The sequence below is a fragment of the Pezoporus occidentalis genome, unplaced genomic scaffold, assembly GCF_034315485.1.
Source record: "Pezoporus occidentalis ecotype Australia unplaced genomic scaffold, CSIRO_AGI_Poc_V1 ctg223, whole genome shotgun sequence".
NCBI lineage: Eukaryota > Metazoa > Chordata > Aves > Psittaciformes > Psittacidae > Pezoporus > Pezoporus occidentalis.
In genome coordinates, this window is record NW_026914106.1 from 725,180 (window position 1) to 751,607 (window position 26,428).

Sequence of the window (26,428 nt, forward strand, 5' to 3'; positions counted from 1 at the left end):
GAAAGGCGAGCCCGGTGCCGGCCGTGTCCCCGCGGGGAGGCGGCCGCTGGCCCGGAGTAACCAAAGTCATCTTTATTAACTGCGGCGGTTCGGTTCGGTTCGGTACAGTAAAAAGGGAGCCACGTGTCACGGTCACTGCACGGCGCTGGCCGGGGCGAGCGAGCCCTTCCCGGGCTCATCCCTAAATCCAGGGTGCGGGAGGGCGCAGGGAGGGAAAGGGCTTTGGGTGGCTGAGTGGGCGCTGCCGTCCCAGAGGTGCTCAACACCGGCAGAAGCCCCTGGAGCAAGGGACCCCCGTGCTTGGCCCTGGCCCCCTCCTGGTATATGGGGGGCACAAGATGCACAACCCCCCCCAGCTGCCTCCGATCCTGCTGCCCTGCCCCAGGGCCCTGGGAGACGTTTGGCCATGGATTTCAGGAGCTCCCGGCACCTGCCGGCCCTGCCTGGGAGTGGCTGGTGATGCTGTGTGGCAGGGTGAGGGACTGGGATGGGGTCCTCCCCTCTTCTGCCACCAAAAGGGACACTGGGGGGGGACAGGATGCTTAGAGAGGGACCAGGGGGCACCAAGCACATGGCAGCCGCGTCTTGGAGTGTCCCATCCCGTGGGAGAAGGGGTGACCCATCAGGGAGATCTCCATCAGCCCCACGCTCAAGCGGCAGCTGCTGGTCATGTCCATGCTCCCATCCAACCCACCGGCAGAGCCACGGCAGTCCCTGGCACCACAAGCGGGTCTCCCCATCACCACCACCTCACTCACACGCTGGCAAGTGGCTCCCATTGGTGGCAAGGCACAGGGGGACCGTATCCCCCATCCCTGGCTATTGCCGCGCTGCAGAGGTGCTCCCAGACTCCAGGCTGGCAGGAGGGAAGGACGGACGGATGGAGGGACAGACGGATGGGGAAGGAGGGCTGAGCAGGAACGGGAGAAGCGCATCGCGATGCTCCGTGCGAGGGAAGCGGGGCAGTGTCCGGGGGCTCCTGCTGCTCTGGTCCATCCCGCCAGGCAGAACACAGCGCTGGGCATGGGGAGTTTCTGTTTTATTCCTCAGGTTATAGTTATAGATGTATATAGGGAAGGAACCCTGGGTCCCCCGTGGCACCTGAGCTGGAGGCAGGCAGGGGCAGCGCAAAGGATCCCTGTGTCCCTGCCACATCCCAAAGCCTGGTGCTGGTGGGGCTGGGGGTCCCGTCCCCACTGGGTTTGGGGGGATTGCACTGAATACAGAGAGGCTGGGGGGGCCTGCCTGCAGCCCCCTCCCCTCCAGCCCGGGAGGCCGGAGGCTGGGGGTCACCTCTCTTTCAGTGGGGGCACAGGCTGGGGAGGGGGGTGCAGGAAGGGTGGGAAGGGGACAGAGAGCTGGGACATGGCCCCAGGGAGGGCAGAGGGAGGGAGAGCCCCGGACCCCGGGAGAGGCTGGCAGGGGCATGCGGGCAGGGGGGGCAATGGGACGGGGCAGAACCGGGCTTGTGTTCCCCCGCCGTCGGATCCACGAAAGGTCTAAGATAGAAAAGAGAGAAGCTGTGAGCGGGGCCAAGAGCTGCCCCAGGGTGTCCCCGCGGCCCCCGTCACAGTGAGCTACGGCCGCGCCGTCCAGTCCGGGTAGAAAAGCGGAGGCTGCGGTCAGAGCCGGGTCTGCGCCTCGGGGATGTAGATCTCGATGCTGTCCGCGCTCTCGGTGGCCGAGCTCTGGCGGAAGGAGGCAGCGCGCTTGGCTGCCAGGAGGCGCTTGCGGGCCTCCTGCCGCTGCCGGTCCACCGAGTCCAGGGAGCGCTCCTTCACCGGGTGCACCCTGGAGCGCGGCGGCTTCTTTGGTATCGGGGGAGGCACCTTCTTCTCCTCCTGCACAGACAACAGCGGCTTCAGGATGGGATCTCCGGGAACGGGCACCCCGGTGAGCTCGGCACAGGCAGCAGGCGTCTGAGACGCCCCCGTGCATGGTGGGTGCCAAAGCCATGGTGAGACGGCCCCACAAACCCCCCTGCACACCAAGGTGCACGTCCTTTCATCTGCCTGCACTGGTGTGGAGGTTCCTGCCCGTGCCAAGACCCTGCCTGTCCCTACGCGGGCAGCGCTGCCCAGAAACACCCAGCGAGCCCATGGCAGGGAAACTGCCCCTTCTTTATCCTCGTGTTTTCCAGCTCTGTTTTCCAAGTGTTTGCTAAGAGCAGTCCCCTGCAGCAGCCCAGGAAAGCAGTGGTGTTTTGGGTGCAGATATGCTTGAGGAGGAGGAGGAGGTAGGGAGAGGTGACGGGGGATGAGTACCCGCAGCAGAGCCCTGCCCTTACCTTGGGCTCCACAATCTTCCAGCCGTTGGCCTTGAGCTGCAGGAGCTCTGCGAACTTCATGCTGACGTCCTCAATAGGGAGCTGCAGGAGGTCCCAGAAGCCGGCCAGGTCTTGGAAGGTGGGCACAGGGAATGCGTTGGGATCCTGTGGGGACAGAGTGTCATCCGCACCACCCTGTGGGACATCGTCCCACCGCCTCGCTGCTGGGGGATCTCTGTCCCCATGGCATTACCAAGTCCCTTTCCCACTGGCCATGGCTGACCCCATGGCACCACTGCCTGGCACTCACCATGTTCTGCTGGCAGAGGCGGTAAAACTGCTGCACCTTCTGGGACATGAGGAGCTGGGCGCTGCCCACGGCGCTCCGGATCTTCTCCAGGACTGGCAGGGGGGAGAGCAGACAGTCATCACTCCGATGGGGCACAGAGCCTGTCCCCTTATGGGGGGGACCTGCACCCCCTTGCACCTCGCTAACCCATTGGGCATCTCTTCCCTCCTCCAGACCCCACTAATCCCAAAGGGTTTCCTGGTGTTTCTCGTCCCCACTCAACCTCTTTGGAGCATCTCCCCTGCCAAGGCTAAAGTGGTCCCAAGGTGGTCCCAGTGTCTCCTGACCCCGCAACCCCCTCAGACTCACTCTCCTCCGGCAGGTCATAGTCCTCAGCCTCCCTCTCCATCTGCTGGCACCAGCCCTCCATCTTCTCCACCTCCGCCTGCAGCAGCTTGATGAACCATTCCCCATCGCGGTGGCAGGGGGAGGCACGTCCGGAGTCGGGAAGGCTGCGGGAGCCCCTTTCCATCCAGGCATCCCGCCGGGGCACCTCCACCGTGTCGTACTGCAGCTGATAGTCCTCCCGGTACGCCCACTGCCCCTGCGTGTGCACCGTCTTGTACACCGCGTACTGCCGGCCGGTCTCGGGCTCCGAGGAATGCCGCTGGAAGGGGCGCCCGAACTGCAGCGCTTTGTCCTCGGTGGCCACGGCCAGGCCGGTGAAGCCCTCGAGCTCCAGGTCCGCCTGCACGCCCGCCGTCACGCTGTTGGAGCGCTTGAAGCGCGCTCGCCTGCGGAGAGCAGGAGCGCATGGGGACCCCGCAGCCAAGAGGGACAGCCCCGGTTCCCCGTCACGCTGCTGGGCAGGGATTCCCACAGGCATGATGGGGATGGGGATGCTGGGATCAGTCTGGATCCTGGAGCATCTGGGGCCATGGGAATGGCTCTCAGCAGCCGCAGCCAACAAGGGCAGCGCCACTGCTCCGTTCCCTCTCTGGTTACCGTGATGTGCAGGGGTAGAGTGAGGGATGCCCACAGCCACAGTGGGGCTGGGGATTCCAGTATCAGTGTGAATCCTGGAGTATTTGGGGCCATAGGAACAGCTCTGAGCAGCCACAACCTGCTGGTCCCTTATCTCTTCTGCTCTTAGCCCGTTTCCATGGCTACCAGCGCTGGACCAACGATGGAGGAGCATGCACCAGGCTGCGTGGGCACATTGCAGGAGCTCCCTTCCCGCAGGCCGAGCAGGTCCTGCCACTCGGCATTCCCAACCCAGCCAAAATGTCATGTTTAGCTGCAGGAAAGCCCAAAGCTGTCATGTGTGCAAATCTCAAGGCTGAGCCCCAGCAAAAGGGACCCGAGCACGGGGAGGGGAGCAGGCAGTGAGGTACAAGGGCAAAGGGAGGACAGATCCTGCCCAAGATGGGGACACTGATGAGCTCTGAGGGTCTTAGCCAGAGGAGAGAATGTACAGCTGCTGTGGGGCAGTGATGGAGTGTGCTGCTTAGGGACCCACAGTGCAGTGAGTGTGGCAGGTCTCAGCCCAGCCTTGTCGCGCGGTACCTTTTGTCCTCCTCCACCTGCACCCCAATGGAGTGGAATTCCCTCTGGCTCCGGCTCTCTGTATCCGAGTCGGAGATGGCCTCAACCTGACGGGGGACAGAGGGAGGGTGCTGGTACGGCAGCTCGCTATGGCCCATGCCACTCAGGCAGGCTCAGAGCCAGCTTGGAGCCCACAGGGAGGAGCAAATCCCACCTGGACACCGATGGAGGGACGCCACTTCCTCTGCCGAGCCAAGCTCCGCAGCTCCTCCCGGCCGGGGATGGCCTTGATGATGAGTGTGGAGGGCTTGGGAGCAGCACGGGGCTGGACCGGAGGCAGGTCGAGGGCCACGGACGTCACCTTGGAGGTGTCCAGGCTCTCGGCCGAGTTGCAGCGGGCCGCAGAGTCTTTGGACCATGCGGAGCCGCGCGTGGCCTCGCCGGGCAGGTAGCTCTCATGGGCAGACTCGGTGCTGCTCTGCGCCGTGACGGAGATGAGGGGCTTGGCTTTGGTTCCTGGAGGGATGGGAGGTGGAGCTTTTCTGTAACTGAAGGCTGTTGTGGGAGAGGCGCAGGATGAAAAGGACCGTGAAAACACAGACACTTGCTCATTTCCCGCCACGAACAGGGGCCCCGGGAACGGCGCCCACCTCCTCCCACAGCGGGGGGCTCATGAACCCACCAGGTGCAAACCTCAGGTGGATGAGATCCAGCATGGAGCTCAGGGGGGCTTTTTGGCCTGTTTATCCCCACTGGAAACCACCCCAAGCCCACGCTGGCCATGCTCCCACAGCACCCGCAAGGGGCAGAGATGGGGATGGAAGTGGAGGGATAGAGGGAACAACAGATGGGTGCTGGGGGCACAGAGCAGCCCCCCGACCAGGACTGAGCCACGAGCAGCATGCTCGCACCCTGTGCCAGGGCTGTACGGGGCTGGGGCAGGACTGGGGACATCAGCATCCCCTGGCATGTTCCCAGATGAAGGCAGGGAGACGTGGGGGTCCCTCGCACGACCAAGCCCTCACCACCTCCCGGGACTCACAAGTGCTGGGCTTCAGGATGCTGCTGGTGATGGACGGCCCGGCGGGGGCCGACATGGAGAAGAGCGAGAGGCAGTCGTCGTCCTGGGAGCAGCCGGCCTGGATGGCCCGCAGGTAGCTGTGGCTCCGCATGCGGAAGCAGCCGGGCAGATCCAGCGCCTCCACGGCCTGAGACTCCACCTCACCAAACACCGACTCGCAGACGGCTTCGAACTGGTGGTTGAGCTCGTCGTTGATCTGGGGAGAGCAGCGGGTGAGGCCGGGGGTGCTGAGGTGGGGCCGAGCGGGGCGGGAGACGCTATGGGGAACACCTACACCTCCCTGCCCCAGCACTGCCCGCGGCACGGGGACCGTACCTGGCCGGTGGTGAAGGAGCGCCCGTAGCTCTGTCCCCGCGGGAGCATTCGCGGTGGCGTGCAGCAGCTGGGACAGTTACAGATATATGAATCAGAATAGTGCCTACTTGCAAACCTAATGAGAGACAGTGGGAATAGAAGGGATCGCACCAAAAGCAACAAGTTCAAGCAGAGCATTTGGAAACGCAGCCGTAGTGATGCTCGCTATGGCCACCACCACTGTCCCCACTCCTCACTGCCCCAAAATGCTGTCTTGGCGGTATGGAGCCATCTCCCAGAAGCGCAAAACTGATGGGGAGGTATGTGCCTGCTCCAGGCAGTGGGAATGGGGACAAGGAGCCAGCCTGCCACCCTCCAGGACTGGGGCATGTCCCAGTCTTCTCCTTTTGAATGCGCCTCCAGGACTGGGCACGTTTCAGTCATCTCTTGAACGTGCCTCTTTCCCCAGCCTCTGATGTGTCTGCAGCAGCAGGTCCCACCCCAAAGCCCAGCACCCACCGAGGGCAGCCACAGCTCAGGGGCAGGGCTCAGCACCGCTGCCCTGGGCTGTAAGCAAGGATGATGCTGCTCATCCTCCCAGGGAGCTCCAGCCCATGGCCCCGCTGCTGCCCGCAGCGCTGAGATGGCTCTGGGAGGTGACAGCCCTTACTTGGTCCTGGCCTGGTCGGCGCTGGAGGAGCGGCGGTAGCTGTCTCGCCGCGTGGCCGCCCTGGGCAATACTTTGGCGCTGATGTCCGAGTCGGCGCTGTCCTCGTCGCCCATGGCCTTGATGTAGCTGCCGCTGCGCATCCGCCGGCAGGGAATCTCCCCGTCCTTGCCCACCGCCGGGTACCCGCTCCACTCGTCCTGGGGCACCTGGAGCGGGAGGCAAGCGTGAGAAGATGCAGCGGCTGCTGCCCCGTGGCCGGGATGCCAAGCCCCGTGCCTGCCACATGGTCCGTGCCATCCTGTGCCCCGGCGTGCATGCATGGCCCAAACACACGGCTGGCGCCTGCACTGGCACAACTCCCCTGCCCTCCCCACAGCACCCCACTGCTCTCAGAGACCCCTAAATCCAGAGAGCTGAGTCTGCCCAGCAGCTACAGCTCCCTGTGCCCAGTCCCATTCCTGAAACATGGGACAACGCAGCCTTTCCCACCTCGCAGCCCCCCCGACAGACACGGCTGGGCCAAATCCCACCCATGCCAGCACAGCCACCAGCCGCTGGTCCCGCCAGCACCACGGGGTCCTTACCGGGCTGTGGCAGGGGGACGGTGTCCCCCGAGCCCCATGGGGAGGGCAGTGGGGCCGGCCCCCTGCCCAGATGCCCCCGCTACTGGCAGAGAGGGGCCCCAGCCACCCGCCTCCCCTGCCCAGCGCGGCGTTGCCAATCCCTGTCTCCTTCCCCCGGGAAAGGAAGAGAAAAGTTAATTAGATTTTAATTGGAAGGGGGGTGACCTAGAAGGGACCCGGTGACGAGGCAGGGGGTGGCACCCAGCCAGGCACAAGCAGGATAAAAGCCACAAGGAGGGAGCAGAGGAGGGGCCACCGAGCCAGCAGAGCCCCAAATCCATCAGGTACAGGACAGGAGGCAGATGGGGGACAGCAGGGACCAACGCAGGACATGGAGCAGAGCTGGAGCATCCCCACAGGGCCCTGGGGTGCTGGGGTGGAAGGTCCCAGCCCTGGCTCCCCCCACGGCATCACCAGCCACAGCCCCTGGGGTGGCAGCTCCTGCGCAGCCCTCACCTGCAGGTACTGGTACGCTCGGTCTTTGGCCTTTGATTCCTGAAGCATCAAGGTCTTCTCGGTGCTGCCGGCGCTGGGGTAGGCTTCCCGTGCCTGGCTGACGGTCATGGTGTGCCAGGCGCTCCTCTTGACTGTCTGGCCGTCCAGAGACATGGACATGCCGGCACAAGCCAGGCATTTTCCTTCCCCGCCGCCTTTTAGACTCTTCAAGGTCAAGTCTCTGAAGGCACTTTCGGGAGCGTCCACGCAGTACTGGGTGCCCTGGTCGGCAGCGTGCCGGCCGGACACCATGTAGCTGCTGTCGCTGTCCAGGTTGTCGTCGGAGCTCCACCAGCCCATCATCTTGGACCGGTGCCGGGAGTCCACCTTGCGGTCCTTGCTCTTGCTGCGCTTGCCGTGGCGGGACTGGTGGTGGTGATGGTGGTGGTGATGGTGATGGTGGTGGTAGCCGTCCCCGCGGCCGTCCATCTTGGCACCGTTGTATTCCCGCTTGGCCGGTGCCTCCAGGGAGTGGGACTTGGCGAAGAGCTTCTGGACGGAGTGGACGAGGTGGCGGATGCGGCTGGGGCTCTCGCTGCGGGGCTCGGCGCCGCCGGCCCGCGGGTACTGCAGGGTGTGGAAGCCGTCGTGGTGCAGCGGGAGCTGCTTCTCGAACTGGTCCAGCAGCGTGGGGGGCAGGCGGTTGATCTTGCTGGCGGGGTGGGCTGCTGTCGCCATGCATTCGTCGCAGGAGTCGTAGGGCTGCTGCGCGTGGTGCATCCTCGGGAAGGTGCTGCTGGCGCTGGCCGAGGGCAGCTCACTCAAGGGCCCGCCCGGGCACTCGCTGGCCGCGCCGGGGCTCCGCGCCGGGCAGTAGGGATGCTCCAAGGAACACGGCTCGCTGGGGCTGATGGGGTACGGCGGCCGGGCCTCGGGGCCGTGCTGGATGAAGTCGGCGGGATGCTGGCAGTCCTCTGGGACGCAGCGGCAGCGGTGGCCGGAGGAGGGCTGTACCTGGCTACGCTCCCCATGGTAGCCCTTCATGGTGTCAGCACCCGCCCCATAGCTTCGGCATCCTGCAGGGCTGTCCCTGCGGGCTCATCTGCGGGGATAGGGACAGACACAGCGTCACACTCCCCCCCTGCACCCCACCGCCAGGAAAACGCTGCGGCTCCCCCATGGGAATGGACTGAGAGGGCTGGGAAGCTCCCAGGGCAGGATCTGGCCCTGGATGAGCCCCTGGAATGCCAGAAACCTGGTTCTGCGTGGGGCAAGGGGGGCACGGTGCCGGCAGCGGGAAGGAGAAGGCGCCGCCAGCAGCGCCGCAGGCAGCACGGGCCTGCAGACGGCGAGGGAGGACACGCTGCCATCATCAGAAACTTGTTTTCTTCTCCGACACCAAATATTATGAAGTGTTTCTCCACGAGGAGATGGTTCTGGCTGGGATTTTCAGCCGTTGCGATTCACGGAGCCGTTAATGAGCTGCCGCGGGGCGCGGGGGAGCCGCGCTCTGACGTCTCCATCCAGCCCATCCTCCCTGCACCGTGCCCAGCCGCGGAGGGAGACCCACAAGTGTCTGCCCCACCAGCCCCCACCGCCCTTCCAGCCCCCACGGATGGAGATGCAGGGAGCGGAGATGGCTCAGCTGCGTGTGGGCATCCCCACAGCGATGGATGGTGTTGAGCCAGGCTGGCCTTGGGGGCACTGGAGCTGTGTGCACCCACAGAGGTTTGTTTTCCTTATGGTCCTCAAAGGCTGAGCCTTTGGTATGACTGTCAATGAGGAAATTACTTATTCCCCAGTGTAGCTCAGCTAATTAACAGACATTGTTAATGATCTTGTTATCACAGGCAGGCAGGGTGCTGTGGGCAGCCCGTATCCAAGACTGACTGCAGGAAAAGGTGACTGTGGGATGCGAAAGGTGACCATGGGGTGGTCCCCATGCACATGGGGTCTGTCTGACACATGGGGATCAGAGGGACACCAGGAAACCCAGGAGGGGAAAAGGCCTGGAGGCCCCTGATGGTCACAGGGTGGGAGGTGCAGTGTGTGTTGGCAAGCAGCAGACAGGATGCAGCAGTGCCTGGGGATCACATCTGCCCTAATAAGCCTCCACCACCTCCTTCCTTCCTTCCAGGCTCCAAGGCTGGGTGCTCGGTCCTGTGCGTCTCCCCCTGCCCTCCCACTCGTGCTCCAGCTCTAACGAGGCTCCCTAATTGCTGCGTCTTAACCAAAGGATGCTGCAGCCTCCCGAGAGAGCTGCTGCCAGGGACCGAGCCAGGATGGACAGACAGAAACAGGCTCCCGGCTCTCCCCCACCGCCGCAGGCTGAGCCATCATGTGCTCGGGGAGGGAAGCTCTCAGGTGATCCAAATATTGCTGCTGCAGCAGGGAGAAGGAGTCAAAACAGTGGAGCAGCCATCAGCACGAGTGCGGCGGGGCTTTGTGTGCAGCAAGGGCAGGAGCTAAACAAAGCTGGGCCCTGACACAGCAATCCCACAGCCACCGGCGGAGCAGGAGACGGCAGAGGATGGGGACGAGCCATGGTGAAGGATGCTGCATCCAGGCCAGAACCAGCTCACCAAAGCCACGCGAGCACCAGAGCCCTGGCCAGGGACCAACTGGTGCCTCCTCTGTGGGCAACCTGGGGATGGGGAAGGGGCTGGGAGCAATGGTGTGGATCTCAGCAGAGCAGCGTGGCTCAGGGTCCCCAAACCCATTGAAACTTGAAGAGGGAAGAAAAGCCATCAAGCTTGCTCCTCTGTCCTGTCCAGCATGGGCAGTGCAGGCAGGAGGCTGCCACGTGGGACAGGGGGATCCAGCCAGATCCGTGTCCCACTGCAGGCCACTCACACTGCACATCTCTTGGGAAGGAAGGGATTTGTGCCACCAAAACACAGGCTCAAAAAGGGGGGGGGGGGGGGGGGGGCAAACCCAGCCTGGCTGAATTTTGTGCCTTTTAACACCAGGGTAATTACCACCAGTGGGAACCTACCGCCCACATGATTATGTGCTAGGATAAACTGGAAGAGCATAATTACCATTACAGATAACTCACTCCTTGCCTTTATTGCACCCAAAGCCTGGAGAAACTCCCACCGGCGATTCCCCACTGCCACCTCCCCTCTGACATCTGCTCCCTACACGTCTCTCCCCACCACAAGGGTCAGCACAGGGAGGAGAAGGGCCTGTAGCCCCCAGCCACGCTGAAATCCAGCCTCCTGCTTGATTTCCCATAGGAGCGCTTGGCAGAGGTGGCTCTGCTTCCCAGCAGCCACCCAGTGAGGTCTCTGCCTTAGAGACAGCAACGCACTGGGCCCAGGGACATGGGGCAGGAGCCTGTGGCAGCCAGGGCCCCCCAGCCTTCCTCCAGCTTCAGGATTAGCAGTAGGGAGGTGATGGGAGAGCAAACCCCCACCACAACATCTGGGTCCATCAAACCGCCCTGGCACAGGGCTAGGCTGGGTTTTCCAACATTTCCAGGTCAAACCCCAAGAGCTGGGGTTGATGGACCCATACCTGGGGGTCCTGACCCCCTACTCCATGGGCAGCATGTGCCAGGCTCCTGGGGAAGCCCATCAGTGGTACTTACCGCCCTGCGCTCAGGGGGATGCTGTCCTCATTGCCCCAGCCACCGATGGCTCCTCCACACTGGATCTCCTGGGGGCAGCAGGCTCTGGGGGAGCAAGACAAGGGGGATGAAGCCCAGGGAGGAAGAGCAAGGCTGCTCCTCCCCAGAACCAGCCTGACCCCACTCCCTGTGCATTTTAACACAGCCCAGCCTTCCCCGCTCCCCGGAGGCCACCCCGCACCGGCGCTGCCTGCACCAGCAGCGACAAGCACGGCCGCTGCCACGTGTTTTGCCCAGCTTAGCCCAAAACCATCCCCAGCCCCATCCTCTTATGCAATTCCCTGCCAGCGGGAGCCAGAGCTGGCCCAGCGGCCGCCTCGCCATCGCCTTTGCTTTGCTCCGCATCCAGCCATATGCTCCACACAGCCTCCTCCCGCCACCCCGGCTCTCCGGTGGGAGCAAAGGGATCTTATCCCAGCCGCTGGCCCGGCAGAGGCGCGAGCTCGGCCCGCTCTGCTTTCAAATTAGCACAAGGTTTTGGCAGCGCGGGTCCTGCTGCGGGGCTTTGTGGCCAGGGATGAAAGCAGGAGAGAACAAACGCGCAGCGTGAGCGCCCGGCACCGCACACGGGCTGGAGCCTGGGGGAAAGGAAAGAGCCCTGAAGTGCTTTTCCCACTTAGGAGCTGAGCGGAGCTGAACTACAGTCATGGGAAGAAAATACATAGGGAATATCGCCAGGTCCTGTCCACCGCGCTCGTAATCTATTGACTTTGCCCCAGCTCATTGTCAGCGAGGCGGGTTGTGGAAAGCAAACATTTTATTTTATTACTAATTGCTCTGGTATTAGGCTGTATTAGTAAAATTTACTCAGCCTGGAAAAAAAGTATAAAATGAGAGGGGCTTAGTGAGAAATTGCCTAATTTAGCACAAAATTCGGCACCGAGTCATTATTTTCTTAGAAGTTGAATTAGCTGCAAGCAGCTCGCTGGTGGCTCATTAGTCACGTCAGGCAGGAAGAGTGCTTAGGGTGAGGTTTGCTACCCCAGGAACCTGGGTAAGGGCTGGCCAGGGCAAGGGGAGGGAGCAGGGTGCAAAGATCACAGCAAACACGCTCAGTGCAATCCTGAAATCAAACCCAATTCCTGCTAAGAGAAGAAAACCGAGCGGGCTGCAGCTGGGAGGGTTGCGAGGGGCAGGAACTGACCGGGTGCCGCTGGCAATAAGGGATAAGGCAAGATGCTGGGGAAGTCATGAAGGGCAAATACCCGCTGAGGACTTGAGGAGGTGAGTGGGGCAAGAAGCGTTTACTGAGGCTGCTGGAGCCGGCCTGGGGGGACCCTGGCACCCCGGTGCTCAGCCCTTTCCCCACACATCGCTCCTCACTGGGCACTTCCCAGGTACCAAACCAGCGCCCCCAGGCTCAAGCCAGCGCTGCCTCCGTGCACCGGGATGCTGAGGACAGGCCGTCGGGCAGGAGGGGAGGTTATCAGGTTATTAAGCACAAGATCAATTTTGGCACTGGCTGCCTGGCAGATCCTTCTCCAGGGGTGGGGAGAGCGAGCGTGAGAGGTGCTGCCTCTGCTGATGCAGCGGTTGGTGGGATGAAAAATCCTGCAATGCAGCACTGCTTCTTAATGAGCCATTTGTCTTTGAGTCTTCTTCACTCATTACCATGCCGGGAGAGGGATGGGAGTTGCCCCAAATCCCCATCTGAGCAATTACTCCTGGAGCAGAGCGAGGAAATACGGCCACGACGCGCCCCAGCTGCCAGGGATCCCGCACGGCCGCCAGCACCGGGACTCCCTGGCACAGCGCACGTGCCTCCGGCTGCTGCTGCTGCTGCAGGGAGCAGGACCCCTTCATCCAACCCACATGCAGAGCCCAGCCCGGACACCCCAGCACCAATGTCCCCAGGGCAAGAGCCACGCTCTGTGGTGTCCTGGAGAGCCAAAGCATCTCAGAGCTGCCAGGACAGAGCCAGTGCAGAAGGGAGCCTGGTGCTGCACCCCTACAAAGCCCAAACCTGGATCTTGATGGAAGAGCCACTTCCTCAAAAGCCCTGTACGAGAGGATGGGGCCAGCAGCCACAGCCCACAGTGAAGTTGGCTTAGAAGGAAAGAGATGGCAGATGCCAACACCCATGGGTGGGGGCAAGCAGAGGCAGGGGTGGCAGGGTGAGCTGCACCTCCAGCCCCATCAGCCCTGCAGCGATGCTCATCCTGCCCATGGGAGCTGGGACACGACACATGGGACCGACTGCCAGAGGTGAGACCCCACAGCCCAAATAGCAGAAGCCAACTGGGTTGGGAGACCACCTTGGAGGGACCCCCAGGCCAAGCAAGGCCCTGGATACCCCATCCCACTCCAGCTGGTGCAGCGTTCATGGGCACTGCACTGCACGCATCAGCACCCATCACCGGTTATGCCCATGGACAGCTTTCCTCCCATGGATGCACTCGACATCTGCCCATGCTGCCAGGGGCCAGCAGCAGCCAGCAGGCTCCCCCAGTGCCCCTCCAGTGCTTGGGAAGGGGGGGACATGCAGGTGACCCCAGGGAGCCCCATGGGACAGGGAGCTGACACCAAACCAACGTGCCCAATGCTCACCTGCAGCAAAGGGAAGGGATGAGCAGAGGCATCCCCCTGCACCACGCTCGCCCTGGGGCTGTGCCTGCATCCCTGCTGGACACCTTGCTCCAGTGCCCATCAAAGCCCCAGGCGGGCAGTGGGCTCCTGACATCCCCAAGACTTAGACCTGCCCCATCAGAGGGCCTTTTCCAGGCATCTGGGCCCCATGGCAGCCCCGCCATGCATGCCTCAGGCTGGGCCATTTCTTCCTGCTCCATGGGCAGGACGGGCCGTGCTGCCTGGGCTTAAAAAGCCACTTACATCCCCAGACACATGGTGTAATGACTTAAGCCAGGGATCACTCCAAAGCTGCTTTGGGAGCTCAGGGCAGCACGGCGTTAGCACCAAGCACAGCAGCAGTGACGATCTCGGCCCATTGCTGCTCAAGTAACACCCACCCCCACCAGTTCCCTTTGCAACACCATCCCATTCCCATCCCATCCCACGGTTCTTCTTGCAGCAGGGACGCAGGGGCCAGGATTTCCAACAAGCAGGACCTGGGAATGGTGAGGAAGCAGAACCATTGGTCCCTGTGCTGGTAGGGATGCTCTGGGCCATTGTGCCCCATTCCCAGGCTGCATCCCACGCATGGGGCCCCTCAGGGACAGGGCTGGGGTGGGTACACGGTACACAGCACAGTCCCCACTCACCAGCGGGGGACCCAAACTGCTGCTTTAATGGATGGGCTTAATTTGCAAAGCTGATGAAAACCTAAATATTTAAATACATAATTCTGCACAATGCTCTTAGCGCAGCCCCCACACAGGGCAGAGCGAGGGGGGGACAGGGTGAGGGGGGGACACAAGCGATGGGGAACACTCTGGTGGGACCACGCTGGGCACTGGCATCCCCATCACACACAGCATGGGGACAGTGCCTGCCCTCACAGCAGGCAGCGCAGGCAGGGGGGTGACGGGGTTCTCTGCCATGGGCACTGGGTCCTGCTCCATCACCAGCCTCTGAAGCATCTCATGGGAAGACGTGGGGAAAAGGAAGCGTGGTCATGGAATCATGGAATCAACTGGATTGAAAGACCTTTAACATGACCAAGCGCAACTTTCACCCGAGCATTGCCAAGGCCACCACTAACCCATGGCACATCTCCGCGGTGTGCGACCCGTGCAGGGTCTGGGGAGCTGTGCAGGGCTGCGGGATGGGCCCCCGCAGGGATTACAGCACTGATATTCCTGCGACAAGAGCTCAGAGAGAAGAGATTTGCAGGATTTACCAGCACTGCACATCGAATATTGAATTCCAGCTGCAGGGGAGGAGCGGGGGCTCAGCCCCAGGGGCACGGGAGCTGTGCAGCAGGCTCGGGGCTGCCCTGCCTCCAGGGAGGCATTTTCAGCTCTAAGGGGAACAATGATTCCAGGGCTGTCAGCAGCACCAGGAACTCTCTGCCCAACCTGCCCCTAACCCCCCAGAGGAGCAGCACAGCTCCTGCCCCCATGTGGGAGCTCCCTCGGGATCGCCCTGGGATGAACCGTGTGTGGCTCCAGTGCCAGGGATGCTCTGGGCAACTCAGGCAACCTGGTCCCCACACGCTGCCCATCGGCCAGCACAGAGCCAACACTTGGCTGCTGCTGCTCTGCTGTGCTCCCTCCCTGCCCTGGCAAGGATGTCCCCAACAAGGCTATCCCTGGATGAGGCCATTTGCCATGGGCTGTGCCAGGGAATGGGCCTTCAGGCAGCAGGAAGGGATGATGGAGCTGAGCACCCTCTAGGACGGGGTGGAGAAACCCCAAAATGGACCCAGACACCCCCTGCAAGGCCAGCGCAGGGGCCAGGCAGCAAGAGCCCCCCACCAGCCACTGGGACAGGACCCCAGCCCCACCATGGGGGTCCCTATGGTGCCACCAAGGCAGGCACCCATCCTGCTTCACCACCCCATGGCTGGGAGCGCAGCAGCGGCGCGGGTGCTGCCACGGGGCGGGCTGGGGGAGGACAGTGGAAGATGAATGAGGGAGTCGGGAGGCTAATGGCATTGTCTGGAAAGTAGGTCGTGTGCTGAGCACAAAGATATTTATATCAGAGCTCGTTCCCCCGCAGAAGCTCCCAAGCCAGGTGCAGGCAGCACCATGAGCCCATGGCCACAGCCCTGCACCCCACAGCACCCCCTGCCCGGCCCCACACCCAGCGCTGCCATCCTGGCTACCAGCATCCCACCGGCCTCAGGGCTGCCCACCACAGTGGGGTGGCAATGCCAGAGCTGGAGTTATCCCTATGGAGCAGGGGCTGCAGAAGCCCTTTGCCTCTTGCTGACCTGGCTACAGGTGCCGGGTGAGGGCTGGCACTTGGTTTTGTTTTCATATAATCTTTGCCAAGGTGCAAAATTCCCATGGATGCGATATGCCCATGGATGCTCCCTTAATGGGCACAGTCAGCCTGTGCCAGGCAGGTCACAGCAGGTCCTGCTCATCATACAGCATCATGGTCCACCAGCTCCAGCCAGTGGAGCTGATGGAGCTCCATCATCCAGTCTCCATCCCGAGAGCCACTGTCACCCCTGTGCTGAGTTTCGGCCAGGCCTCAGCCTTGTATTAAAGCTCAGCCACCTTGTTTCCTGCTGGGGGGAGGCCCCTGCTCCGAGTCCCTTCCCTCGCACCTCCGGCCTTCCTAAAAAGCAGAGAAACCACCCCAGAGAACCAAATGCCTGTCAAGAGGTGTTGCCCTTTCCAGCCATGCTGCCCCAATGGCTGCAGACACAACCCAGCCAGCCCTGCTCTCGTGTCCCCATCGCTGTCCCCATCCCACGCTGGGCAGGCTCGGATCCAGCACAGGAGCAGGTTCATTTCCCATAATAGCTGTGTCGGCTGAATTTACAGCCTTGCTCTGAGTTATTAATAATAATGGCCTCACTCTTAAGTAGGGCTTTTCATCTGCCTCAGAGCCCTTTCCAGAGGACGTCTGCAGCATTATCACCATTTTATCCCTGTTTCAGCGGGCAGGAGATTGAGCCAGAGAAGGGGCTGTGCCTGCTGCTGAGCAGCGCAGCGCATGACTCCGCAGGGAGCCCATCCTGAACGCCCCTGGGAAGGCTGGAACACCCCAGCCCGATGGGCTGCAGGCACCGTGCTCCGGCTCACGCTGACCGCGCTGCAGTGATTTACACCGGCAGCAAGCCCGGGCCCCGCCGCACAGATAAATCCACTTCAGGCAGCAATAAACCAGCGTCAGCGCATCGGTAATCCGCAGCGCTGCCAGCGCGGGGACAGAGCGGGGGGCAAAGCGCTCCCGCCGCCGCTCGCACGCCCGTGCCGATAAATCCCGGTCCTGCGTCAGCAGAGGCGCTGGGGAGGGCTCCAGGGTGGAAATCCCTGGCTGGAGGGGTGGGTTCCAACGAGGATGCCAGCAAGGGAGGGCCAGGCACAGGGCACCAGCATGGGGATGGCCCCAGCGCATGGCCCCGCGTGGGAGCAGGGACATCCCTGTGTGACACCGCCCGTGATGCCCACCCGGGCACCGCCATCTCTGTGCTGCAGCAGGGCTCTACCAGCAGATTTATTTCCCCTGTAAAAGCGCTTTGATCTGAAGTTATTTTTTGTTTACTAGCAACAAGGTATTGTAAATACATCCTTGCTGATAATTATAGAGTCTGGGCGCGCACCTTCATCTCCATAAAATATCAGATGCTACAATTTGCCTGATTTAATGAGATTGGAGGCTGATAAGCCGCTGAGGTAAGCTGTAAACTTGGAGGGGGGAGGAGAGCAATGATTGCAAATGTGCTAAAACGCCTTCATCCCCCTCCTCCTCCTGCCGCTGCCACGTGCCCAGCCCGGGAGCGTGTGCCCAGCACCATAGCCCCCAGCCCAGCCCCCGGGGTGGACCCGGGCTGTGCCGGCAGCAGCTTCACGCAGGGATGGGCATTTAGGGCAAATGGAGCTTTTCATACCATTTACCTCATTAAAACTCCAAGACCCGAGAGCAGCACCGGGGCCTCACCAAGCCGCCCGTGGGCTCAGCCTCGGCCCGCTCCGCACCCTGTGCCCCGGAGGGATGTGCGGCACCGCCTGGCACCACCGGCCATGCCAAGGACAGGCTGGGGTTGGGGGGTCCATGGTGGAGGGGGCCCAGCCCATGGGCAGCTGCACACCCAATGCCACCCACCTGCATGGGCGCAGCTGTGACACCACATCCCTCCCCAGACAGAGGGGTCTGTGGGGCCTCAGGAGAGGGAATGGGGGTCCCCCTCCTGCAGTGATGGGGGGGCCCTGCCTGGGAAGCAGGAGGCTCCTCCTGGTACCGAGCAGCACCGTTTCCACAGCAACCTTAAAGGCCTACAGCATCTTCCACCAAGGAACCTGCGCTGCTGGTGCTCCCAGGGGACACCGAGCCCCGTCCATCACCAAAGGCTCAGATTACGGCATCTCCCCCCACCCCATCACCCCTGGCTGGTGCCTGGGCTAACCCAGAGCCCCCCTCCCTGCAATGAGACCCCAAAGCACAGACCCCCTGCACCGAGAGGGATGGGTACCCCCAAACCACCTCTGTTCCCACCCGGATGGGCACAAGGAGCCAGCAGTGACCTACAAACGTCAGAGTGATGAGTTAATTAATTCCCCTCTTCCTCAGGCCATTATCAGATGGAAGAAGACGTCACCTGAGACCGTTAATTGGGCTAATTATGCCAGGTTCAGATTTTAAATAATTAGTTGCTGCTGTCTCCAGCTTTACTTACACCATTTTCCAAAGTCAGGTGGCTCCCAGCTCCCAAACCCCATCAGACAGGGCAGAGTGGGCTGCAGTGGGGGCCCAAATACACCAAGACCCCCATGTGGGGACACTGGGGACAGCATGGACCCCCCCAGCACCACAGTGGGAGCCCTCCTCATGCTCCCACTGGAGCTGGCAGGAGAGGGACATCCTGTGCCTTGATGGCACCAGGAAGAAACCAGAAGAGAAGGGGAGATGAAGGCACAAAGTGAAGGATTAGGGGCAGGAGGCCCCCTCCCCAGTCCCCTCCTGCCACCCTTCATCCAAACGGTGATGCTAAGCTCCCCCCACCAGCCCAAGCCACAGTAACCCCCCAGCAGCACCCCAGGGACCCAATTCCTCCTTGTTTAAGGTCTGACTCCCACGGGGGCAACCTCAGCCCTGCAGTTTCAGCCATGGGGTGTCCATGGGGTTTCCTGGCTGTTCTGCACAGACACAAGCACCACTGGCACTGCACAGGAGACACGCAGGCAACACTCGCCCTGCAAAGGGTCACGGTGGCCAAAGCCATAGCTGGTGTCCATGGGGGGGTCACCCTCCAGAGGGGAGGTGGGTGCCTGGGGCAAGCAGAGCCAGCGCCTCATCCTTCCAAGGAGCACAGCTTCCTCCCAGCCTCACCCCCGCTATTAATAGCCCTGAGTAGCCTCCTCAGGAGCCATTTGCATATTTGATTGCAATTCCGAGGCGGGGCAGGGCCCTTCAATCAGCCGCTCCCGCAGCCTCATCTGCATGGCTTGGCATTCTGCTCTGCCACCAGTGCCCGGCTCCGGGGTGGGCACAGCATCCCCATCAGCACTGCCCTGCGCCCGCTGCCCCGAGCCCACCACGCAGAGCCAGCAGCACCCAACCCCTCCGGCCTGGGAGGTGTCCCCGGGTGCCCTGCCCCGTCCTCGTCTGACCTGTGCAGCGGGGCAATTACCAGCGGGCACGGCTCTGGCGTGCTTGCCCAGCCCTGTCTGGAGCTGCTGCACATCAAGGGACAGGGGCAGGCGGGGTCATCCCCAGGGATGGGGGATCCCGAGCCTCAGCGTGAGCAGCGGTACTGCAGGTTGGGACGTGCAGTGGGTGATGGAGTGATCACAGGTGGGGTAATCACGGGGGGATCAGCACCACTGCCACCACGGCCACCACCACCATCACCAGCATGAACCCCATGGCCCCAGCAGCAGCCCCAGGCCAGGGACGCGCCAAGCAGCGACAGGAGGAGCCGGGCGGCTCCAGGCCCCAGGCAGACGGGGCCGGGAGCTGTGTCCCAGGACGCCTTTGCTTCCCTCGGGCTCTTGGCAGCACTTGGCAGGAAAAAACAACCCAGGGTGAGGCGTGGGATGGAGCCTGAGGAGGGTGGGAATTGGGAGAGGGTTCTGCTACTTCCCTCCCTTCTGCCTCAGTTTCCCCTGCAAGAAAGCACACCGCCCATTACCAGTTGGTCTCACGGAGAGCAAGGTGGTGAGGGAAATCCATGGGGAGATAGAGGGACCCAACTGTCACTGTAGCCGTGCCAAGGAGTGAACTGAACGCAGGCAGGGCTCGAAGCACAGATGTCGGCACCGGCTGTGCCGCTCCGCAGCAGCGGGGCCGTCTGGCAGGCAGAGCCGGGGCTCCCCGTGGGCTCCAACCCTGGGAGCCCCAGCGTTCACAGCCCCAGCACACCGAGCGCCCTGCTCCCATAGCGCAGCCCCTGGCCCCAGCATGCGCAGCCCCTAGCCCAGTGCAGCCCTGCAGGGAAGGGGAGGAGAGGGAGGCTGGGAGCTCCCCATCCCGGCTCCGTGTGCTCCGAGGCTGGGCCGAGGCTTGTCTGGGCGAGGGCTGGCCGGGAGCCATACGCTGCACACCGAGACGAGGAGGTGGCTGCCAAGGAGCAGGATTCGGGCAGGAAAGGGTTAGGAGCAGCTCCAAAGGCTGCCGGGGGGCTCCCGCTCTGCTGGGGGCGGGGGGGGACTCGGCTACACCGGCACTGGTGGGGACAAAGTGGGGTTCTCGCACGAGAGGGGCTCTGCGGGGCATGGAGCCCCCTGCGCGGAGGCGGCCCCGCTCCCATCCCACCCGGCACCCCCTTTTCCTGCCCGCACCATCGCACTCACCCTGCGCCGCGGGCTGCTCAAGCCATCGGGTCCGCCTGGGAGCACCGGGGCAGTGCGGCGGCGGCGGCGGCCGGACGCGCTCCCTCCCTACAGCATCCCTGCGGGCTGCCCATGCCGCGGCCTCCGCGGCACCACCCCCGGGGGTCGCGGCCGCGCTCCGGGGCCCGCGCCGGCACCGTCCCGCTGGCGGCGAGGCGGCGGTGGCGGATCCCGCGTCCCCACGCGCCGGGGACACACCCCCGAGCGCAGCCACGCGCCCCCGGGAAGGGGCTGCCCACGCACCGCCCACCGGATGGAGGGATGAGGGATGAGGGGTGAGGGATGAGGGATGTGGGATGTGGGATGAGGGGTGAGGGATGAGGGATGAGGGATGAGGGATGAGGGATGAGGGATGAGGGATGAGGGGTGAGGGATGAGGGATGTGGGATGAGGGATGTGGGATGAGGGGTGAGGGATGAGGGATGAGGGGTGAGGGATGAGGGATGAGGGATGAGGGATGAGGGGTGAGGGATGAGGGATGAGGGATGAGGGATGAGGGATGAGGGATGAGGGATGAGGGGTGGATCAGGGACGCACGGCTCCTCACCGCTGCACCTCTGCGCGCCGCGCCCCACAGACCCATCTTTCCCACCCCACACCCCCCCACACCCTCCACTGTTTTCTACGTGCAGCTCCCCGACACCCGCAAACCCACTGGCACCCCGGCGTGGGGCTGTCCTGAGCTCCCCCCCCCCCCGAGAGGGTCCAGAAGAGCCCCGAGCAGATGAACGTCATGACATGAAACACCGAACCCATCGCTGGCACTGCTATGGCAGGGACATCCCCATCCAACACATGCAGCATTTCCCCACTAACAACCCCATCATCCCCAAACCCCTGGTTCCACCACAGCCCCTCCTTGACCCTCAGTGCCAGGGATGGGACACCAGCAGGCCCCCCACTGGGCATCACTCCGGGATTTGGTACCTCCATCTCTCACAGTCCTCTTGCACCCCCACACACCCACAGACAGGCTGTTCTCCCGCTCCGCTCTGCCCACCAAAAACTCCAGCTAATTCCCAGCCCAAACAGCTCCTTGCCCTGCAGAGGAGAGGCCAGGCAGGGAGCGAGGCTCCTACCACTGCCCGGGGCCCGAAGCTGCCTGTTTAAGGCCAAACAAACCCTTGGTGAAACACAGAGCACTGGCAACCGCACCGCAAACATCTGCTCTTCCAATGGCATCATGATTCACAGGCTATTAATTGGGGCTTGGCAGAGCTGGGAAGTGTTTGCATCCCCTGGCTTTGCTCAGAGCCACAACTCGCTGCCGACCAGGTCCTGGTGCCGGGGAAGGAGCCAAACCCAGCACTTGGCTGCAGTGGAACTGCACCAGGATGGGGCATGGTGCCCAGCTCCCACCAGCCCCCCGGGAACAACACAGAATGAGCCCCAGGAAAGCAGCATCAGCACTCGGTGCTTGCCAAGAGCAGCCGGCACCACCAGCACAGCATCTCTGCATGGCAGTCCCCGTGCCCACCAGCACCAGGCTGTGTTTTTGGCTCCCTCCCTGCATGGTCTGTGAGTGCTGGTGATGCTCTTCCAAGTTTCAGGCTCCAAACACCACTTGGGTCCCCTGGCACTGAGGCACTTGCTCCCCGGGATACCAGGGTGGCATCAAAGGGACCCACAGAGCAGCTCCCTGCTCCGGCAGCAGCAGACAAAGACGAGGAGAAGCCTCCTCCAAGAGGAGCTTTCTCCCATGTGGTGGCTCCTTCCTGCTCCAGCATTTGGGGAAGAGGGAGCTGGATGCAGGGGGCACTGACACAGGAGCACAGGGAGGGGGACACTGAGCATCCTCAGCACCCCTGGCCCCACAGAAACAAGTACTAATTAATTCTCCTTAATCTCATGGGCACTTGCTCCGCTGCCACGTGCCAGCGCCATGGAGGCAGGGAGCACCCAGCCTCCCTGCGGCTTCACTGCATGCCCGGTATGGCCGGGCCGGTGCCATATGGCCCTGGGGATGAGCTGCTGGGTGCTGGGCATGGGGAGCAGGAGGAGACCAATCCTGCCTGGCTTGGGGGAGCAGAAGGGGCTCGATCCTGCCCAGCCTGGGGGAGGTGAGTGTGGGGTGCTGAGCTCACAGCCTGTCCCCTTCCTTGCCCCTGGGGCGGTCCCACCATGCTGCTGCTCATGGGGGGACTGCGCATCATAGGGCCATTGAGAGAGCCGCAGCCCTGAAGCCACTTTGGCTTTACACCCAGTTCTCGGGGCTGGCAGAGCCCCAAGGCCACGCTGATGGGCACTACGCGGGGTCAGCAGCACCAAGCACCGCTCTGCACGTGTCCCCGTCCCCTGTCCCCCGCCGTGCCCCGTGCCACCTGCACCAAAGGGATGTCCCCCCCCGTGAGGGAGGCGCTTCCACCTCCATCCCATCACCGGGATGTCCCCGGGACACGTCCGGCCCCCGGCCCTCCCCGCGCATCCCCCGGCTGCTGGCATGGCTCACCAGCTATTCTTAGCTCTCCAGCGCTGCGCTCTGCCGGCAATGGCACCGTGCATTACTATTATTGCTGGCTGCCAGCGTCTTGAAGCAGGCAGCCAGGATCGTGGTGGGGCTCCCACCCCCCTGGCGACCTCTCATTCGGTCCCTGCCGGCTCCGCTCTTCAACAGGCTATTTCAGGAAACCCGATGTGATGGGCAGAAGGAGCACAAGCCCCGCGTTCAGCTCCTGAGCTGGACCCAGGCTCCTCGTGGCACTGCTCAGATCCACATTTTACCTTCGCCCGTGACAGCAATAAGGGCCAAGAGTCACCTTTGGCTCCAGATCCAAATTTCTGGCTGGGTGGGATCCGGGGTTTTGGATCAGCTTGTCAGGGAGATGGGAATGTCTGCAAAACCTGGATCTGGAGCCCCAGCCCCAGCCGCAGCAGCACCGCTCGATACAAGACCTCAGTGTGGAGCCTGATCCTGCCTTCGTGGGTGGGCAGGCCCATGGAGACCCACACACCAGCACTGCACCGGCCTGGGGGCTCCTGCATGGGCTCTGCGTCCTGCAGGTCCTGGCACGGCCCTGCCTCGGAGCTGGTGATGGAGAGGCTGAAGGAAGGACCCCCAGTAAACCCCAGCCTTGCCTAAGGCTGCTGGGGTGCTGGTGGCTGCTCCTCCGGCCCACATGGCACAAGCCCTGGCACTCAGGAGGGAGGTTTGGGCACCGAGGGCTCAGCACTGACTCACCCAGGCTGGATGGGGCACCATTCCCACAGCAGGGATGCTCCTGGAGCCCAAGCTCGGTGCGGTAACACCACCCAGCGCAGCCCCACACGCAGCTCATGCCCACGCAGCCCCGCACCAATACACTCACCACCCCCACAGCCAAGCGGGTCCCTCCAGCTCAGATGCTCCACAGTCACTTTGATGGTGATTTTCCTCCCTGTCAGCCCTGCTGGCGCTTGAATAATGCTTTGAAAGGGCTGACGTGCTCCTTCCAACCTGTGGTCTCCCAGTGGCCATCCCCACACTCCATCCAGCAGCAGACAGGGTGCCCAAGGGCTGGGAGCCATGGATGCATGCGGGAGGACAGTGGGAGCACCAGGAGATGGGAAATTACATCCATTTCCTAAAGGAGAACCTGCGCTGCTGGCCGGATCCTGCCCTGATTTACACCACCTGAGGCCACCTGCTCCCAGTCCAGACACCCACAGGGGTAACCAGCACCCAGCAGCCCAGCTCTGTCCCCTCCTGCCCCCTCAGGGCTCCATGCCTACCCCCAGGACGAGGCAAGGACCCACTGCTGGCACCACAGCTCCCTGTGCCCATGGCTCCCTGCACCCCACGAGGGAGGCGACGTGCAGGGCTGGATGTCATGGGATGGAGGGAGATGAAGCGGTCCCAGAGCCAACTTGCTCTGCAGGTTTGGCACAGGGTGGAGGGACCAGATCGGCTCCTCCAACAAAACCCAGCCGTCCAGGGAGGCGACAAGAGAGAGACACCCAGGCCCCCAAAACGCAACCCTTGCCTGCCAGGCTGGGCTCTACCATGGAGCCTGGATGCACGGTGAAAGCCACAGCTCTGCCCATGCTCCAGCACCCGCCGGCAGCCCCAGACCCAGCTGGGACGAGGCTCCTGCACCCAGTGCCAACCCCCCCTGCCTCCCAGGCTGGCCAGAGGGGAGACCACGGAGCTGGGGAGGGGTCCTGGGCCTGCCCAACCCTGGCCAGAGCCCTCCATAGGGGGAGGGCGCCCAGATGGCTGTTGTATGGCTTGGGGATGCTTGGGGATGGCGGGCATCGCCTCCTGGGGAAGAAGCTGGAGGGACCAAGATCTTCAGCCCCCGCCGCAAAGGCCCCCGCAGCAGGAGACGGGGGATGCCCGCACTCCTCCTCCCGAACCCACCGGCAGATCCTGAGCCGAGCACCGCGGTGCCGGTGAGGTGCCCCCAGCCATCTTGACAGCTCCCCCCGCAGCAGCACACGGCGGGGATGGATGGGTCCCCGTCCCGGTGCCCCGATGGGGAGACCCGAACCCCCCCACATCCCCCCCGCGCTGGGCACCCCCGGGGTCGGTGCCGCACCGGGCACCGCAGCTCTTACCCCGCTCCCGCTGCCTACATCCTCCGTCCGCGGCCGGGCGGCTCCCCGACGGCCCGGCCCGGCTGCTCCCGGCGCGGCTGCTCCCGGCGGGGCTCGGTTGGGAGCGGGGCGGGCGGCAGCATGCGAGTGGCGGCGGCCCCGCAGTGCAGCGCGGATGGGCGCGGAGCGGTGCGGAGCGGAGCGGGGCCGCCGCCGCCGCGGCGCAGCCAAGACACGGCGGTGGATTTTCACCGGGAGTCAGAGCGGGCGGCGGCGGCTCAAGATGGCTCCGGTGCCGCTCTGCCGCCGCCTCCCGGTACCCCGGCCCCCCGGCCCCGATGAGCGGCGTGGAGGGGGGAGACGGGACGGGGCGGCGGAGAGGCCGGGAGATGCCGGTGGCGGGGCTTGGGGCGTGGGTTCTGCTACCGGGAGAGGTGGTACCCACCCGTGAGCAGCCCCCGGGGCGGCGGGGGCACCCCGGACCCGCCACTCACCCGTGCCTGGGGGTACTCGGCCTGCCCGGGATGTGCGGGGGTACCAGGACAGCCCCTGGTAACCGGGACAGCCCCAAGGATGCTGCAGACGGGGGGCCCGGTGGCTGCCACCCACCCGTGGGGCCCCTCGCACCACACTGTGCAATTTGCTAATACCAATAATAACAGCAACAGCACCAATAATAATGGCAACGCGTGGGTTAGGAGTGCAGCAGCACAATAACCTGGCTAATTCGTTGCTGTGCGGCGGTGGGAGCCATGGCACGTGCCTGGCACTGGTGTCACACTGGGCATGAAGCTGCCGCCGTGGTGTGAGGGAGCCCCTGCCCCAAGCGTGGTGGGACACAGCCCATGCGAGTGCCTGGAGTGGGATTTTCATCGTAGAATCCAAGAACATTAGAATCATGGAATGGTTTGGTTGGAAGGGACCTCAAAGCTCCTCCAGCTCCAAACCCAGCCACGGGCAGGGACCCCTTCCACTGGAGCAGCTTGCTCCAAGCCCCTGTGTCCAACCTGGCCTTGAGCACTGCCAGGGATGGGGCAGCCACAGCAATCACACCATCAGCCATCCAGCGGGACTGGAGTGTCTCCCTGCGGTGGCCTGGGGCAGCAGGAGGGCAGCAGGCCATGGGGACAGCAAAGCAAAGCCACATCCAGGCCCTGCTCCCAGCGCTGCGGCTCTGCAGAGCCTCCCCCACCCGCTCAGGAGTCCCACGGCCCCCATCACCATCCGCTCCCAATGAACGGTCCCTTCCCTGGACACCAGAGGTGCGGCTGGGGCATGCAGAGAGCCCCCCCCACCCCCAAGTCCTGCTGCCCCCGGGGAGGGGACCCCCAGCCCCAGCCCCCTCCGGGCCCTGCAGCACCCTGCATTGCTATTGCACGGCTGCTCCTGCTGCATGCGGGGAGCAGAGCTCTGCCCACCCCCCTGCGCAGTTACATAAAGGGATTAAAATTTAATAGGAACTTCAAAAGGGGGAAAAAAGGGTCCAGGATGGGGGGTGCCAGGGCCAGGGGCAGCCTTGGCCATGTCCTGGCTCTGCTGAGATGCGGCACTGGGGCACACGGTGACCAGCTCCATCCAGCTCATCCCATGGGCTGCATGGAGCCAGAGCAAAGCGCCTGGGCAGCACGGGCACCCTGTTGTTCTTGCAGCCCACAGTAAGTTGACTGTGCCATGGTCT

The 26,428-nt window shown here is 63.4% G+C and overlaps 1 protein-coding gene across 3 annotated transcripts; it reads right to left on the reverse strand.

Moving 5' to 3' along the window:
- On the reverse strand, window positions 1–24,912 carry DLGAP3 (DLG associated protein 3). 3 transcript variants are annotated; one of them, XM_062620677.1, is made up of 12 exons: window positions 24,772–24,912; window positions 10,796–10,879; window positions 7,225–8,305; window positions 6,146–6,351; window positions 5,497–5,563; window positions 5,143–5,377; window positions 4,315–4,655; window positions 4,122–4,207; window positions 2,925–3,349; window positions 2,577–2,668; window positions 2,288–2,431; window positions 1–1,841 (listed from the first exon to the last, which is right to left on the reverse strand). In XM_062620677.1, exons 3-12 carry the CDS (start codon window positions 8,245–8,247, stop codon window positions 1,623–1,625), a joined length of 2,838 nt encoding a protein of 945 aa, XP_062476661.1. In that variant the 5' UTR covers window positions 8,248–8,305; window positions 10,796–10,879; window positions 24,772–24,912; the 3' UTR covers window positions 1–1,622. The 3 variants fall into 3 exon arrangements, with proteins under 3 accessions (XP_062476661.1, XP_062476659.1, XP_062476660.1); XM_062620675.1 differs by having other exon boundaries at window positions 5,497–5,611; XM_062620676.1 differs by lacking the exon at window positions 24,772–24,912 and adding an exon at window positions 22,688–23,107 and having other exon boundaries at window positions 5,497–5,611.
- Window positions 24,913–26,428: the final 1,516 nt, after the last annotated feature.